Raw genomic sequence first — 16,813 nt, forward strand, 5'->3', positions numbered from 1 at the left:
GAACAATGTTAAAATGATGAAAGGAGCAGACATTCTTGACTTGCTCCTAATTTTAACTGAAATGAAGAGATAGCAAACTTAAGTGCTTATTAGGGGTCAGGCTCAAGCAACGGAAGTGTGGGAAGGGCTGGGGCTTTAAAAAAAAAAAAGTGGTAAAGATGTGATGAATGAAGGTGACTTGTTTAACGGCAATCAAGTTCAAAGACAAGCTTTCCTAAACAGGTCAGAGTCAGGCCACAGGCTACCAGGTGGGACTTACTAATGGGATTAAATTAAAAAAAAAAAAAAAAACAACAGGGGGCAGCTTGGGTGGCTCAGGGGGTTTAGCATCACCTTCAGCCCAAGGCATGATCCTGGGGACCTGGGATCAAGTCCCACATCGGGTTCCCTGCATGGAGCCTGCTTCTCCATCTGTCTGTGTCTCTTGTGAATAAGTAAATAAAATCTTTAAAAAATAAAAAATAAAAAAAATAAAGGATTTTAAAATTTACTTAATAAATATTTAGATAAGTGGGGTTTTTTTGAAAAAGAAAATTACATTTTAAACTATAAAGAATAATCTTTATATATCTTTTACAAAATAATTTTTCTAGGAATATAAAAATAATAATTTTATATGGAAATATTTTACATGCATTTCATTTCTCAATTTCCACTTGCTTTTTAAAAGATTGAGTACTGAACTTCACGTGTACATAGGTAATAGGAAGTTCAAAGTTCAGACACCCAAATTATCCTCCATTTCAACAGTAAAAGGAAAAAAAAAAACCTTGTTATTATAGAATGAGTTCGTTAAGTTACCTGAAGTAATTGGATCCTTTCTTTTGTTTTTTCAAGGCATTTATTTGATTCATTAACTTGCGACTGAAGTTTTGCTATGATGTCATTAGTCATCTCAAGTTCTTTCTGCATCTTTACAATCTTGTTTTCCTTGTGCAAAGCACTTTCTTTAGCTTCATGCAGTGAAGCTTCCAGCTCCTGAATTTTCTGTTAGAGAAAGCACACATATATAAGGTGTGCCAGAATCACAGTATATATAAGTTTAAGACAAAGATGATCATCTATAGATATTAATGTTTCAGACTGCATTAACAAAGAATAGAAGAGAAACCAAATGTCACTCAATTTACACATGTATTGTTTTCTTTATTAGAAGCTGATGATTTTTGGATTAAAAAAGACCCAAATTTTATAATATAAGGTTTAGTGCTTATTTTATTTATGGTTAGTGCAGTGTTAAGCACTAACATTTTAAATTAACATTTTAAATTAACATCACTTAAAGCACACTTGTTAACTGACTCTTTAAGAAATGTACATAGTATATCTTTCCCTTTATTTTTATTACCTGGTTTTTAAATTAAAAAATACAAGTATATAGAAAAATTCAAAGGCATATAATGAAGGGTAAGTTTCCCCATCTCAGAATGTCAGCTGACCCTGCAGCAACCACTACTAAACTCTTTCAACTGTATCCTTCTAGAAACTTTCTAGGCCTATCTGAGCATTTGTGAAATCTATAGTTATAAAAACAGCCATATACACAAGTAGGAACATACTGAGTATACAGTTTTTTTTTAACTTGACAATGTATTTTCCAGATCTTTCCATGACCAACACATATAAATGTCTCCACCTTTTTGTCTTCATGGATACATACTTAGTTTCTTGGTTGTACTATAAATTAGTTAACCCATCAACCACTAATGAACATCTAGGTTATTTCCAGTTTTTTTTTTTTTTTTGCAAGTATAAAAATACCTGAATTTATTTATAAAAAGATTTACTTGTTTTTTGCATGCGCGCACACGAGAGAATGAACAGGAGTGTGTTGGGGGTGGGGGGAGAAGAGGGAGAAGCAGGGAGCCAGATGAGGAGCTCCATCCCAGGACCCTGAGATCATGACCTGGGCCGAAGGCAGGCACGTAACCAACTGAACCACACAGGTGTCCCCCAAATACCCAAATTGTTTCATATTTACAAGATTACTGACCTACACACATATACAGGTTTTCCTAGAAAACGTCTGTTTCTTTTTGGCCAAAGCAGAGTTTATTTTTGTTTAAATGAGTGAGGAATCCAGATTTATTTTTTTCCAGGTGGCTAACTGGTTGTCTGGAATCAAATATTACGTAAATCCTCTTTAGGCTATTGACATTATCAGTTCTCATCCTTACTTGAGTATACTGCTGCTGAATCTCTACTCTGGTCCACTGCTCTATTTGACTATTTCCGTTATCATTACCAAATTATGCTGTGCTACTCTAATTTGGCATAATTACCAAACTCCTAGCAAATGATAATTATCGGATAAGGTATTTCGTGGGATCGTTGGAGATGGAATTTCCTTCTGTTTCCTTTTTGCTTTGGTAGATAGGTTTAATATTTCTGCTACTTTTGTCTCCTCCAGCTAGCAAATCTGTAGGGATTAGCAAACCAATAAACTGTACTAGTGATCTTCTAGTTTCCACTGGTAATTGATTACTAAACTAGTGGTTGATGTTTTATTGTATTTACTTTGGTAAAAATGATAAATTGTAATTTACTCTTCGGTTCTTCACTAAGTCATTTTGTGTGCTAACAAAATAAAATAGCATATTTGCTTCACAGATTCCCAAGTAAGGCTAGTTGATGAAATAAGTGAATCATTAGAATAAGGTATTGATTCTTGGATACAGGCTAATCTGCAAGGCATTTGTTATATTTTTAACCTCTTCCATTTTAATTTTGATAGAACATTAACCAATATTAAAGACTCTGATGATAGAGAAGAGCTGGACTATTCTTTCCCTTAAGCTACTTCTATAAATAGACACAGATTACAGTTCATGATCAAAGAAATTTATAATGTACTGTAATGGCACCTTAAGAGGTGTATGTATCTCTTAATCAAATTAAGTTATGAGTTACTTATGTTTTATAATTCAAAGGGAAGATGTCATATAGTATACAGTTCTGTAGTTATTTGAGTGATAGCCACAATAAAACTATATTTAAAAAATAAGCCCATCACACACACTAACGTTGTCCATATTTCCTAATACATTTGGTACTATAATTTTGTTCTGAAATATTATATAAAATACATTTTAACTCTGATCAATCTGCAAACTGAAAAGCATCTTATAAGAAATCACATACCTCTGTGGTTAGTTGTGTGGCTCCTGATGTAACATGAAGATTCTTATTGTCTTCTGTGGCAGAATTTACCGGGATACCAGACGTCCGGGTGAGCTTCAAAGTTTGATAGTTTTTAAATAGTTGTTCATTTTTCTCTTTCACTGAATTCAGGTCACGTTCCCATTCTTTGGCTATGATGGCATATCTTTCCTCAAACTCTGTAGATTCATTCATTATAGCCTATTAAATAGTAAAACACCATTATAACACTAAAATCAACTACATGTAAAAATACTATGAAAACTACTAGAATTCTAGGGCAACGCATATGCTGAAATTCATTATTTAGAACATTCTAGAGCAGTACTTTAAAAGAATGTGAACATTCTTTGTGGTTTGCATCAGTTCCTGAAATTTCAGAAGATGCTGGATGTTGATGATGAGAATAAAAGGAGAATAAGGATTGGAGAGGATTTACATTGATTTGCAAGATGATAAATCTCACTTTATTAGATCAGTCGTAACATGAAGAGGAAATCTGCACAACTGTGCAGGTTAAAGTCCTTATGTGTATTATGACATTTATAATGTCATATACAAACATTAACTGACATGTAATGGCAGAGCATATCCAATAAACTTAACAGCAATCTATTTTCCTGCTTCAGTTCAAACCTCAGTGTTTACAGGGAAAAGAATTCACTGACTTTTATAATGAATCTGAAAATCTTGTATTTCTGTGCAGGGAGTAACAGTCAATTAATACTTTATATTGAAGGCATATTCTGAAATTACTCCTATAGCATCTTTTTACTTCTAATTCTTATGGGATATTCTCTTTGCTCTCATCATTAATGCCTTATTGGTCTTATCTACATCTTTAAGGCACTTCTATCAGACTTGGATGCTAAATTAGTTGTGTTCTTGCTGGCATCCTGGACTCTCCTTTGTTCTAGACTACTGCGCTCATACCAGATGAAGTTATCAATTCCTATTTTCAAGGTGCTGGAAGAAGCCATATATCTACACATATCCACTCATCCGCACAGTAGGTATCCCTACTTTCTACCTCACAAGTAGGCCTTCGATATTACAAGAAAAACCCTGATTATACATGGCAATTATCTTATCCAAATATTGGTTTTGATGCTTTTCTCTACTGATTGTGGACTTTATATATATATATATATATTTTTTTTTTTTTGAGGCATCTCGTTTACTATTTTGCTAGCTTGAGGTAGTCAACAAATGGGAACATCCAGAAGAAAACATATTTTGAAAATATTATCTGCATTTCAGTGTGATTTAAGTATAGTTTCCAGATGAAGTTAAAGTCTCAAAAAAGACCTACGCAAACATATGAAACATAAAACCAATCTTAGAAGCTATAATATTGATCTAGTTCCCTTTCCTCCAGCTGCATGATACAACACACAACTTTCTGACCACTGCATATTTTACCAGGATACTTCAGAGAGCAGAATGAATATTCTGATCAGTGCAAAGTAAAACAAATTAACAAACTGGTCCTAAGCAGTGTTGGTTCTTATGAATCTGTACACTCTGCCAGTCACTTTGGGAATGAAGATACAAACCACATCTCTGAACCTCAGAGTTGAAGGACCAGTGAGTGCATAAGGTCACCGAGATGAAAATAACATCTCAGTAAAGTCACTAGACAAGTTTTCTATGGAAAGACCACACAGCAGCTGTCTGTAGCCCTGAAATAGGCTCGTATCTTACCCTATCTGAGGCTACTTGGAGAAAAGACTTAATCCCTACAGAAGCAGAGAGAATTGAGAAAGATAATTCAAGATTCTGTAAGTGGAAACTGATTATTATATCCCAAGATTTTGTCTTCTTTACAAGTCTAAGTTGATATTTTAAATTATAACATGTTAGAGGAAGAACATGTTTTACCCAATTTTTTCTCGTTTCATTTTCAAATAACAAAATAAAGTATATACAAATAAATTAAAGAAGCATACTTAAGATTAAGTTGCTCGAAGTCCTTTATAAGAAAAAGGTAGAGAAACTAGAGCAAACAACAAGAAGAATGAGGTAGCATATAAAAATCACTACTTACAATTATTTTGTTATTATAGAAGTTATTCACTTGACAAATATTATCATTTTCTTTCTGGATGCCATTTTTAAGCTTTTCTATATCAAAATGAGTATTCAACCATTCTTCCAAAAACTGGGTTATTTCTCTCCTATTACTTAGCACTTGTTGAAATTCAGTCTTTAGTAAGTGGAAATCATTTTCTGAAAGATCTTTGAGAATTTCCTGTTTGAAAAATAAGTATTGAGTTGTCTGGACATTAAGAAAGTTTTTATCTAAATAGCATACAAATATCATAAAAAGGGGAAAATACCTTACTGAACTCTCATTCTTAATATTTTGAAATAATTCTAATTTATTTTAATTGTATTAGAAATAGAATTCTAATTTACAACCTTGTTCCAATCATAAAAATCTGCCTGTACAGGCTATGTAAGGAATGTCTACAAATTCTGCCTGTTAGAATTGAAAACTCAAAACTATGTGACAAATAATCACAGTATGTGAAATGCTTCGGCATGTAGCTTTTCTGTGCACCCAGGCCTTGTATGCATGTTGGTAACTGTTTGCCAGCCTCACACTGCTGGGTGAAAGCCAGATAATCCATGTGGAGTTATAATAAAAATGTTCCTGATTCCCAACCATAGATCTAGGATGTTTTAGAAAGCATTTGGAAACTTATTCTGGGATTCTATGAATTCCTGCTTGTTGGTACTAAATCTATTTTTCTGTATCTGCGGAGTCCTAAAAGGAGGCCACCTAGTCCATTACGTGGCACTCTCTACATCTGGCCAGCAGTCAGCATGCAAGCTATTTTTAATTTTTGGAATATGAAAATGGCTCCAAGCCCATGAAAACGTACCTTCTCTATATGATAAAAAGGCTTAAAAAAATCTAAATCATTTGAAATAACTTATACCTCAATACGTAGATCCATCTTCTGGCTCAATTTGAGGTCCGTTAATTCTCCAGATGGTACATTAAAATCTTGTTGAAGGTGCTGTATTTTAATTACCAGTTCATTGTGCTTTTCCACTTCATCAATAAAAACCACTTCTAATTTATTTATGGATTCATGTTGTTCTTCCTTTATCTTTGTAATCTGGCTTAATACGTACTTTTAAGAAAAACATTAAACAGATTGGGAAATGAACCTTTTAACAACACATTTAGAGGAAGTTTTGAGTACTCAGGACTAAGAAGTGGGATGGCATCTTTTATCTATATCGTCTGGTAAGCTGAGGAAGCAGGAAAGAACATTTCTCTATCCCTAATTTTCTCCTCAGTATCTTGGGAGAATAACTTCCAGACTTCGAGTTCCTTATTTCGGATTCCCTACTGGATACACTTCATGGATGTCCCACAATTACCTCAGATTTGCTGTTACAATGTAACATAATCTCTTTCCCTATAAACTTCCTTTTCTCTTCTCATTTTTCAGTTAATTATACTACCAATCACACAGACTTCCCAGCTAGATGCCTGAGATTCATTTTCAATTTCCTCCTACCTTGACTGGGTGGCCAATGTGGGTATGCCAGCCTCAAGATGTGTTTCTCACATGTAGTTAGTTAGATGTATGACATCAAGGTGACAATTTGAATGCCATTATGTTCCACAGACCTCCTGGATAAATTCTGGGTATCTGATTGCCAAGATTTGTGGAAAAATATCAGGACCTGAGAGGCAATCTACCTAGGAAAGACAGACACCAGCTCCCTACTTCTTCAATTTTCCACTCTTCCTTAACCTCTTATAATTTGGCTTTTCCCTAACCACTCAATTAAAATCACTCTGACAAAGGTCAACAATAAAGTCTATTATCAACAAATTAAGGGCATCTCTTCAGTTCATATTCTGGCTGTTTGAAGAATCTGTCTGTCTTGACCACCTCATCTTTGACATGCTGTCCGCCACTGACTTGAGCAATGGCACTTTTGCTTCATTTTTCTCTTGCCTCTTTGACATTTCCAACCTCAAAGCCCTGTGTTGCTCTCTTTTCTGCTACTGGCTCTTGAAAATTGATCTTTTCTAGAGTTCTCTTCTTATCCGAAGGCTCTTATTTTTCTGTTATGCTTTCTGGGTGGCCCTATCATACATATTGTATTATCTAGCATCTCCATGCTGATAAGTTCATACCTTTATCTTTAGTCCTGACAAACCTCAGACTCACAACTAAGTGCCTACTTGGTTTCTCTTCTTGAATGCTCCATCATGGGTATTTCTACCTTACAACATCTGAAACTAAACACCTGATCTCTTCTCCTGCCCTCATCTGCCTTGTTTCTCTTTCTTTTTTGTCAGTTAATGGCACAAACCTGGCTACACCCAAATTCTGGCACTCAATCTAAATGTCTCCCCCTTTACCTCCACTATCAATCACATGAACCTATTATTTTAAATTGCTGAATATTTAATTTCTTTTATCCTACCTATGCCTATAAATCCTTTTCTAGTAGTATGGTCACCTATCTCATGTGGACCACTATAAATTATACTGCCTCTTGTCTCTTCTCTCTGCCACAAACTCATTGCTTTTCTTTCTTTCTTTCTTTCTTTCTTTTTTTTTTTTTCCCATTTGGTTACCATTAGTTTATTAGTTCAACCCTGCTCAGGAGCTGCCGCTGCTGCAAGGAAACTCACTGCTTTTCTATAGTTAAGCAGCTAAGATGGTAATCTGATCATCTCTTGCCACCACTGAAAATAACTGCCTAGTGGCTCCCCATCATCTGCAAAATGAACTCCAAGCATTACTGTTTGAGTCCAGCTTCGACTGTGATCTCGTTTTCTGTAACTCTTTATCTGGTATGTCATACAACCTGCACCTGCTTCTATCACAATACTTACTACCTGGTTCTATGTTTGCTTCATGCACTAGATTGGGAGATACCTGAGATGTTAATGCTATCTGTCTCTTAAGCACCATGATGATATCTAGGCTCACAGGTAGAGCTCAAGTTTTGGTGAATGAACAGATCCTAGATGTACAGTGGATCTTGCACATACTGAGATACACATAACCTTTAATTCAGTAGCAAATATACTAAGTAGCAAATTTGCCAACTCCCAAAGTAGGACCTAAATATACTGATGTTAAAACTAAAATTTATAGCAATATTTAAAAGCTTTTCCTAAAAAAGGTGATACCTGAAATCTCTTGATGATTCTGTGGAATTCCATTGAACATCTTTGGTTTACAGCGAGAAGTTTTTCAATTTGTTTGATTTGTGAATGTGGAAGTGAGAGGTTTGCTTTTATTGTAACTGAAAGCTCTTTTTGGGTTTCAATTTCTTTCTCCAAGTCAAGGGATAGTCTAGTTAAGCACTCATAATGATTATACATCTCTGAGTATCTCTTCAGAAGCTCCTAAGAAAAATTAGAAATCATTCAGTTTAACAATAGTCCTTGTCCTAGAATTGTAACAAAATTTATGCTTTAACATTTTCCGTAGTACAGAAACAAATTAAGACCTTTGTGCTAAAAAAAAAAAAAAAAAAAAAAAAAAGAAAGAAAAAAAAAGAAACGTTCATTGTTGATTTTGGATTATAGTAATAATGTATGATTACTGTGAAAATTTTAAAGACTTAAATATAACAAACCCAGAAACCACTACTGTTACCATTTTGATACATTTTTAGTTTTTTGCATTCATGATTTAAATGACCACCTACAAAGAGTGAAGACAAATTTGAGTGAATTCAAACTAGTACCTATTACAATTCAAGACCGAATCCTGGCTCATGTTTACAGTAGGCAGTGTGAGTTTGTAGGTAAAACAAGTGACAAAGAATCCAATAGCTGTTTGCCTGCTTGGTGCAGCCTCTTTACACATTTCTATTTATCTGCCTAGCATTTCAGTTTTCTAACTTTTTATCAGAGTTAGAGTTCAGGCTCTATCTAGGGAACTCACTGAACCATTTTCCAACTACAAAATGAAGACTATGGTAACTGCCATGGAGTTTTTAGGGGAAAATAATTATTATATGATACCTGTATCTATGTAATCTATAAAATACAGACATTATGGCTTAAGGGAAATAAAATTTTATTTATAAAAATGTTTCTGTAGTCAAGTTTTAAACTTACACCTGATTTCAAATCCTGACTACCAACCTACTAGCTAATGTGACCTTGGGCAACTACTAAACTTCCTCTCCTCAGTTTCTCTGTAAGTGGAACAATAAAGAGTATCTCATGAGGTAAGGCACCTGGTATTAATACAAATGGTAGACACTAAATAAGCCTGGCCTATAAGCTCAAAAAGACTAGAGGCCATGCAGGGGACACTGGTTATTGTATAGGTGGAAGAACACAATAGTTCAAATTGCTAGTCATATAACAAATGACACGTTTAATTCAGGGTGCTAAATAATAAAACAAAGGGCTGCTGACAATGAGTTTCCTTTTTAATAACTTAAGGCTGTTCATTCATCTGGGATGTTGGAAAGGGGATTCCCGCCTTTGGTCTCAGTATGATCAAATTATGGTATGGAACAGCCCTGTATAGTCATTCGTTTATACTTTTAAAACATATTCTGATAGGAATGTGCTCAATGATATAAAAAACACACCAAAAAAGTCTTTAGGGATCTTGCCTTCTAAGAGGAAGGACAGTTAAATCATTCCCTCAGTATATATTCACAATCCAAATATTTCCCACTGCTTTCACTGATACCTCTTTAGGTTGAGCCACCATCATCTTTGCCTGGATTATTGGAATTAGTTTCCCAAATGTTCTTCCTGCTTCTACTCTCTATTTTTAACACAACGATCAGAGTCATCCCTTTCAAATGTAAGTTAGACTATGTCTCTCACATGGTCAAAAGCCTCCAACAGATATCCATCTCACTCAGAGTAAAACCCAAAGATCTTTCAAGGCCCCACAGCTTGTATCTTCCCCATGAGCTCTCTGACATCATTTCTTATTAGCTTTTCCCCTTCTTGATGTTCCTGGAACCCATCAGGCAGGCTTCTGCCTCAGGAGCTTTGTACTCATCATTTTTTCTTCTCATCCTGTTTTTCCCCCAGACAGCTATGTGACTTAATTCTTTACCTCTTTCAGGTATTTGCTCAAATACCACCTTTCCAATGGGGCCTTAAAATCATACCTCCCTCCCCCTACCAGTTTTGTGTGTTTATGCATATACATATGCATACACATGCACACCTATACTAGATTATAAAGTTTAAAAAAAACACTGAACACTATCTATTCATTCCATAGAGGTTCCTTTGATTCCATTTAGGCCTTTGGAAGGGTACCAATATTCATTCATAATTTTAACATGGGACACTTACTTTTATCCTAGAGCACTTCTCCCTTAGGCTTTCTGTGAGGTGGTGTTTTTCATTACATTGTAACCTTTTTTCATATTTTACTATCTCTTTTTGGTTCTGTTGGTCCTGCATTGATACAAAGAAAAAAATAAGGCTTCAACTATAGCTACATTCATTTATATTTATAACCTCTATATGCTTTTCCAATTACATTTTTTCATGTCATTTCAATAATGGAATTATAAGCTTGCAACTCAAAAACAAAGTTAAAAATGGCCAGAAAATAAATAACAAGTGTACCACTAAGTATTGTAGGGAGTGGCCTCAACTCATTAAGAAAAATCGTGTAAGAACCACATTATTTTTTGAGACAGGATTTATTCCCATAACGCTCAGTCACAAATTTGATTTTAGATTTATATCTGATTCTTACAATTTCAAGTCTCTGAATTGTTGCCAATTAATACACTAGCAAAACCACCTGAAATATATCTATCTATTCAGACTTTTCCCAGCACAATGGAACATAAAATACATATCCTGTTCCTTTTTGTACTTCTGATTAGAAATATAAAACAAAACCTTTTCTCTCATTTATTCACTACACTATTTAGAAGAATCACTGTTTAATAAATATTTGTTGAATGAATTAAATTTCTTTATAAATTTAATTAGGGCCCACATAAGGATGGTTCCCAAGTGTCCATGTTTCTGTTGATATTGCAAATGATAAGGTGTTCTAGTCTTGCTGAATTATGAGAATAAAAGATTTTTATAGATTTTATGCAATTTCTTGTCTGAATTGTATGTTATTTTCTAGAGGGTTCCACTGAGTTTTTTAAGGTGTGATTCTGAATACCTAAAGACAGTCTCACTGGATGAATTTCATTCTGCTGTGTGTCTGGCCGCTTCCCTCTAACTTCACTGAGAAGATCCCATGCCTAAAACTCCATCATAAGGAGACAGAGAGATGGGCACTTAGCTCTTTTACAAATCTAGTCCTTCAAATATTTTTTTATGGAGGATAATGGCATTTCCTGGTTTAAAAACCTTTTTAAAAAATTAAATAGTATGCTTTATGTAAGAAATTTTTTCTTAAAAATAAATAATTAAAATGATATTTCCTGAAAAATATTTTGGCTTCTTTTAAAACTGCATCTTCTATTTGTGTGAAAAATTATAGTAATAGTTATCCTATGATCTTTTACTGTTTGTAGAAATTTCTAAAAAGAAAAAAAACCCACAAACAACCCTCCTCTCCCCCCACAAAACAAAAAAGGCAAACAAACCCCACACCACAACAAAACCAAATTATTCCCCTTTTTGAAAAAGCTTGATTCTTATAAACAGTTACTAGATAAGGGAAGATTCTGGACTCACGCTAGCTATCATCTCTGTTAAGGTTTCTCTGAATTGGTCTCTTTCCATTTTGAGAGACTCTTTTATCCTCCTTAGCTCATCTCTTTCCTTAGCTATAATTCTTTTTTCTTCAAGGCATTTATGAAGTTTCTTTGTCAAGTCTAAGTTATCCATTTCCACACTTTGCATAGATAAGTTCTGGGCCTCAAACTGTTGCTTCAATTGTTCCATTTTGTTTATATTTTTATGAGTTTTATTGACATCTTCTTTCATTTTGAGAAGTTGAAGCTCTTTTTTCTGAAGTTCTTCTATCTTGAGATCATTATAAAACAAGTTAGAATGTGAACAGAATTCCTTCAAGGAAGGAAAATAGTGTCTACTGGTTATATGTATATCTCTATATCTGTATCTATATCCTTTCTTATTCCACAAATGATTGTGGGCAGTTACTCCTCAAAGAACAAAACAACACATACCTTTTTCTGTAACTCATCTTTAGATTTATTTAAATCCTTTTGGATATTTGAAATCTGAGTTGTCTTTTCTGAAACTCTCTCTCTGAATTTATCAATAGTTTCTTGGTGTTCTTTCAAATGCAAAAGAGCAATTTTTAGTTCTTGTTGTGTTTCCAAATCCTTTATTAGAAGAAATTGAGAAATACCATGGTATAAAGGTACATTACCTTTTCTTAATGATGTAATAGTTAACCAAAATCTTTAAAAATGCACGCTCATAGTTCAAAAAACAAGCACACCACCTCCAGATTGGAACCGTACAGAAGGACATAAATGAAAGTCCCTGTCCCTAGCCTCATCTATCCTCGTTGGGCTTCCTGGTGAACTCGGTCAGTGCTTTCGTCCCTTTCATACCACTTGGACATCATTCTAAATCAGTACACTATGTAAAAAGGGCCCCATTCTCATGCTTATGAGTAATCCATTATACAGGTGTACCCCATTTAGCCTGGTGGACAGTTGGATTGCTTCTAGATTTTCGTCAGCACTAACAATGTTGCAGTGAACGCTATTGTATTTCTGCCCCAATGTGCGCATATATTGGTAGGATAAATCACTACAAGTGGAATCACTGTAGCAAATATATATGCTGACAAATCTTTAATAAGGCATTGTTAAACTGTCTCCCTAGAAGGTTTTAACATTTACATGTTCAACAGTACTTTAAAAAGAAAGCTTCTGGGATCCCTGGGTGGCGCAGCGGTTTGGCGCCTGCCCTTGGCCCAGGGCGCGATCCTGGAGACCCGGGATCGAATCCCACGTCAGGCTCCCGGTGCATGGAGCCTGCTTCTCCCTCTGCCTGTGTCTCTGTCTCTCATTCTCTCTCTCTGTGACTATCATAAATAAATAAAAATTAAAAAAAATAAATAAATAAAAAGAAAGCTTCTTGTACTAAAAACATGTTTACTGGGTAAGTAAAAAGAGCACAACTCACTCTGGCTATGGTTTCCTGTAGGTTTGTCTTGAGCTGGTCTCTCTCCAATTTCAGATTATCTCTTTCTTGCATTACAGATTTCATTTCTTCAAGGTTTTCATGAAGTTTCTGAGCCAAATTTAAGTTCTCCATTTCTATTTTATCCAGAGTTAAACTTTGGCCCTTCAATTGTTTCTTCAATCGCTCTATTTCAGACGTCTTTTTCTGTGTCTCACTGACATCCTCCTTTAGCTTAAAAAGTTGATGTTCATTTGCCTTAAGTTGTTGAATCTGAAGGTAATCATAAAATAATGTGTTAGGACACAGAGTTTTTAAGAGAAGCATAAAGAATAGTGTCTAAATTGATTAAGACAAGTCTTCCTATGTTGCTCATTAATATCCTGCCTAATTTCATACAGAATTTTTCTTTTGAGGTACATTAATCTTAAGTATATAGCTTAATTACTCTTGACACATGTATACATATCTAGCACCACTATAAGGTTCCTGTATGCCCCCCCCACAACTAAACACTGTTCTGAACTTTTTTCATTCTAGATGAATCTTGCCTGCTTTTGAACTTATAAATCACAATAGATTTATCCATTTTCCTATAGATAGGCACTTCACTTGTTTTCCATTTTTTGCTGTTATGAGTACAGAACTGTTATGAGCATTCTTGCACATAGCCATGTAGAAGTATGCATTTTTTTTCTCTTAGGTATATACTCAAGGAATAGAAATGCTGAGTTAAAAAAAAAAAAAAAAGTTAAAAAAAAAAAAAAAAAAAAAAAAGAAATGCTGAGTTATGGGTAGGTATATGTTCAGCAACAGTAAAGAACTGTTAAGATGTTTTCCAATGTGGCTAAACCATTTTACATCCCCCAAAGGAGTTTAGGTACAACTAAATCAAATATCCAAGCAAGCATATTCTCCATACCTTTTCTTGTAATTTAGCATTTGAATTTTCTAAATCCATTTGCATATTTGCTATTTCATCTGTCTTCTCAGAAACAAGGCCTCTGAGTTTATCAATAGTTTCCTGGTGCTCTTTCACATGCATGCAAACAATTCTTAGTTCTTCTTGTTTTTCCAGATCCTTTGTCAGAGAAATTTTAAGAATGGTGACACAGGTTAATGCTATTTTTTTTTTCCTAAAAGTGACCCATTTCCTTAGTAAAAATAATAAAACTATTACTTCTTACTCTCCAACTTTGTTATTAGAAACTTATAAATTTTCCCTGCCCTCACCTCTCCACGACCTAGTCTTACTTTTGAGAAGCAAACACATGATATATATACTATTCTACAGCTTGCTTTTCCCTCTAAGATTTGAATAACCTGATTTGGAAGCCCAAATCAATTTCTTCTTTTTAATGTGTTGCAGAGTATTATGACATATCGCTCATATTTACTGAGTTTCCTTCTGATGGACATTTAGCTTGTTTCCCACTTTTTATTACAAATTGCTACAATCAACAACCTTGTGTGCTTGTGTACATACATAAATATATATGTAGGATGAAGTCTACAAAGAAAATACTGGTTACAGGGGCGCCTGGGTGGTGCTGTTGAGAGTCTGGCTCTTAGTTTCAGCTCAGGTCATGATCTCAGGGTTGTTGAGATGAAGCCCCATGTGGGGCTCCAAACTCAGTTTGTTAGGACTTTCTCTCTTGCTCTGCCTGCCTTCCCGTGCTCGCTCTCTCTCTCTCTCTTAATAAGTAAATAAATAAAAAGAAAATAATGGTTACAGAATTTAACACTTTTAGAACAATACCAAATTACCTGCCTGAAAGGTTATCAGTTCACTCATATCTATGGTGCCACTTATGTCAAAGAATGGTTCACCGTTATCAGGAAAACATCATGTTTACTCACTAGTATAGGAAGAGTGACTTACTTGAGCTTCCTTTTCTCTGAGGCTTTCTCTGAGCTGGCATTGCTCCATCCTGAGGGTTCTCTCTGCTCTTTTTAGAGTGTCTCTTTCCTCAGTAACACATTTTATTTCTTCAAGGTTTTCATGAAGTTTCTGACTTAACCTCAGCCTCTCAGTTTCTACACTTTCCAGGGTTGAATGTTGGGCCTGTAATTGCTCCTTCAATTGCTCTGTTTGATACATATTTTCTCTGAGATCATTTTTTACTTTAAGAAGTTGATGTTCTTTCTCCTGAAGTTCTTGGATCTTGAGATAATCATACAATAAATTAAGATATAGATAGATATTGAAAAAAATATTAAATAATACTTTCAAAATTAGGTAGGCAAATATTTGTCTTCAATTTTAGGCTAATTCATATCCTGCTTCATTACATAAAAGACCTAATTCAACCTTTCAAAAAAAAAAAAAAAAAAAGAAATACCTGTGTTTTTAAGGCATCATTTGTGTTTTCTAAATCTATCTGCATATTTGATAGTTCATCTGTCTTCTCAGAAACAAGGCCCCTGAGTTTATCAATAGTTTCCTGGTGCTCTTTCACATGCATGCGAGCAATTCTTAGTTCCTCTTGTTTTTCCAGGTCCTTTATTATTAGAGAAAGGAAAATGGTATATTCAGAGTAAGAAAATTCAGTGTATAGAAAGATAGAGAGGGCAAGAGGTAAATATGCCCTGCCCCCTTAGGTCTCATCCTCTAAATTCACCTTAATTTCAGTACATGCTAGATATATTACTCCACAGCTTATCTCCTTTCCCCAATAGGATACTTCCAAATCAGCACCATTGGCACCACCTCATTCTTTACTAGTGGCCTACTAGTCTATGGTCTGCATGTGTTATACTTAATTAACCAGTCCCCTGCTGATAGACATTTAGCATTTTCCTTATTTTCTTTTTGTTTGCTTTGTTTTGTTATTGCAACTTTTTGCAATGAGTATCCTTCTACAGATATCTTTGCACAACTGTGTTAATGTGATGTGTACAGGATAAATAGCTATGACTGGACTTTTGGGGTCAATGAATAAACTTATTGAAATATTTGAAATATATTATCAAATATTACCCCTCCAACCTTACCCAGTTGGATGGATTTTACACTCCCATCAACCCTTCTGCCCATGGTTCTTTTAGGATACAATGTCATATTTACTGAATGGGGGAAAGGTGGTAACTCACTCTAATTACAGTTTCTCTCAGGTTTTCCTTGAGCTGGTCTCTCTCTACTTTGAGAGTCTCCTCTATACTCCTAAGATCATCTCTTTCTTTTGTAACAGATCTCATTTCTTCAAGGTTTTCATGAAGTCTCTGAGTTAACCTTGCATTCTCCATTTCTATATTTTCCAGAGTTGACTTTTGGGCCTCAAACTGGTTCTTCAAGTGTTCCATCTCACATATTTTTTCCTGAGTCTCACTGACAGTTTTCATCTTAAGAAGCTGATGCTCTTTCTCCTGAAGTTCTTGAATCTGGGAAAAAATAAAACAAGTTAGGACACAGGCAGAAATTTGTAGGAAAAATAAAAATTGTTTCTAAATTAAATCAGTCATCTTTAATGTATATACTATTTTCTTCTACTGGACAATGAGCAACACAATAATCAGATGTCATTTTCCAACTTAATGAAACAAGAT

At 34.7% G+C, this 16,813-nt stretch overlaps 1 protein-coding gene and 1 long non-coding RNA gene across 7 annotated transcripts in view; one reads left to right on the top strand and one right to left on the bottom strand.

Moving 5' to 3' along the window:
* CENPE (centromere protein E) overlaps positions 1–16,813 on the bottom strand; it is an 89,325-nt gene that overhangs the window by 22,101 nt on the left and 50,411 nt on the right. For 2 of the 6 annotated variants that reach the window (XM_077882175.1, XM_077882174.1), the window contains 13 exons: positions 16,361–16,648; positions 15,610–15,768; positions 15,150–15,431; positions 14,190–14,348; positions 13,271–13,540; positions 12,298–12,456; positions 11,843–12,133; positions 10,484–10,588; positions 8,333–8,551; positions 6,105–6,302; positions 5,207–5,410; positions 3,142–3,360; positions 802–987 (listed from right to left, as the gene is read on the bottom strand). In XM_077882175.1, the coding sequence (XP_077738301.1) occupies positions 802–987; positions 3,142–3,360; positions 5,207–5,410; positions 6,105–6,302; positions 8,333–8,551; positions 10,484–10,588; positions 11,843–12,133; positions 12,298–12,456; positions 13,271–13,540; positions 14,190–14,348; positions 15,150–15,431; positions 15,610–15,768; positions 16,361–16,648 (2,739 nt within the window). Of the gene's footprint in view, positions 1–801; positions 988–1,982; positions 2,116–3,141; positions 3,361–5,206; positions 5,411–6,104; positions 6,303–6,343; positions 6,831–8,332; positions 8,552–10,483; positions 10,589–11,842; positions 12,134–12,297; positions 12,457–13,270; positions 13,541–14,189; positions 14,349–15,149; positions 15,432–15,609; positions 15,769–16,360; positions 16,649–16,813 lie in introns of those variants that run through there. The other 4 variants (XM_077882178.1, XM_077882176.1, XM_077882177.1 and 1 more) reach the window with 4 other exon arrangements.
* LOC144303792 (uncharacterized) overlaps positions 3,499–16,813 on the top strand; it is a 29,981-nt gene continuing 16,666 nt past the window's right edge. Inside the window, exon 1 of the long non-coding RNA XR_013370767.1 lies at positions 3,499–4,168. This is a non-coding gene — a long non-coding RNA (uncharacterized LOC144303792). The remainder of the gene's footprint in view (positions 4,169–16,813) is intronic.

The sequence above is a fragment of the Canis aureus genome, chromosome 33 (assembly GCF_053574225.1).
Source record: "Canis aureus isolate CA01 chromosome 33, VMU_Caureus_v.1.0, whole genome shotgun sequence".
Taxonomy (NCBI): Eukaryota; Metazoa; Chordata; class Mammalia; order Carnivora; family Canidae; genus Canis; species Canis aureus.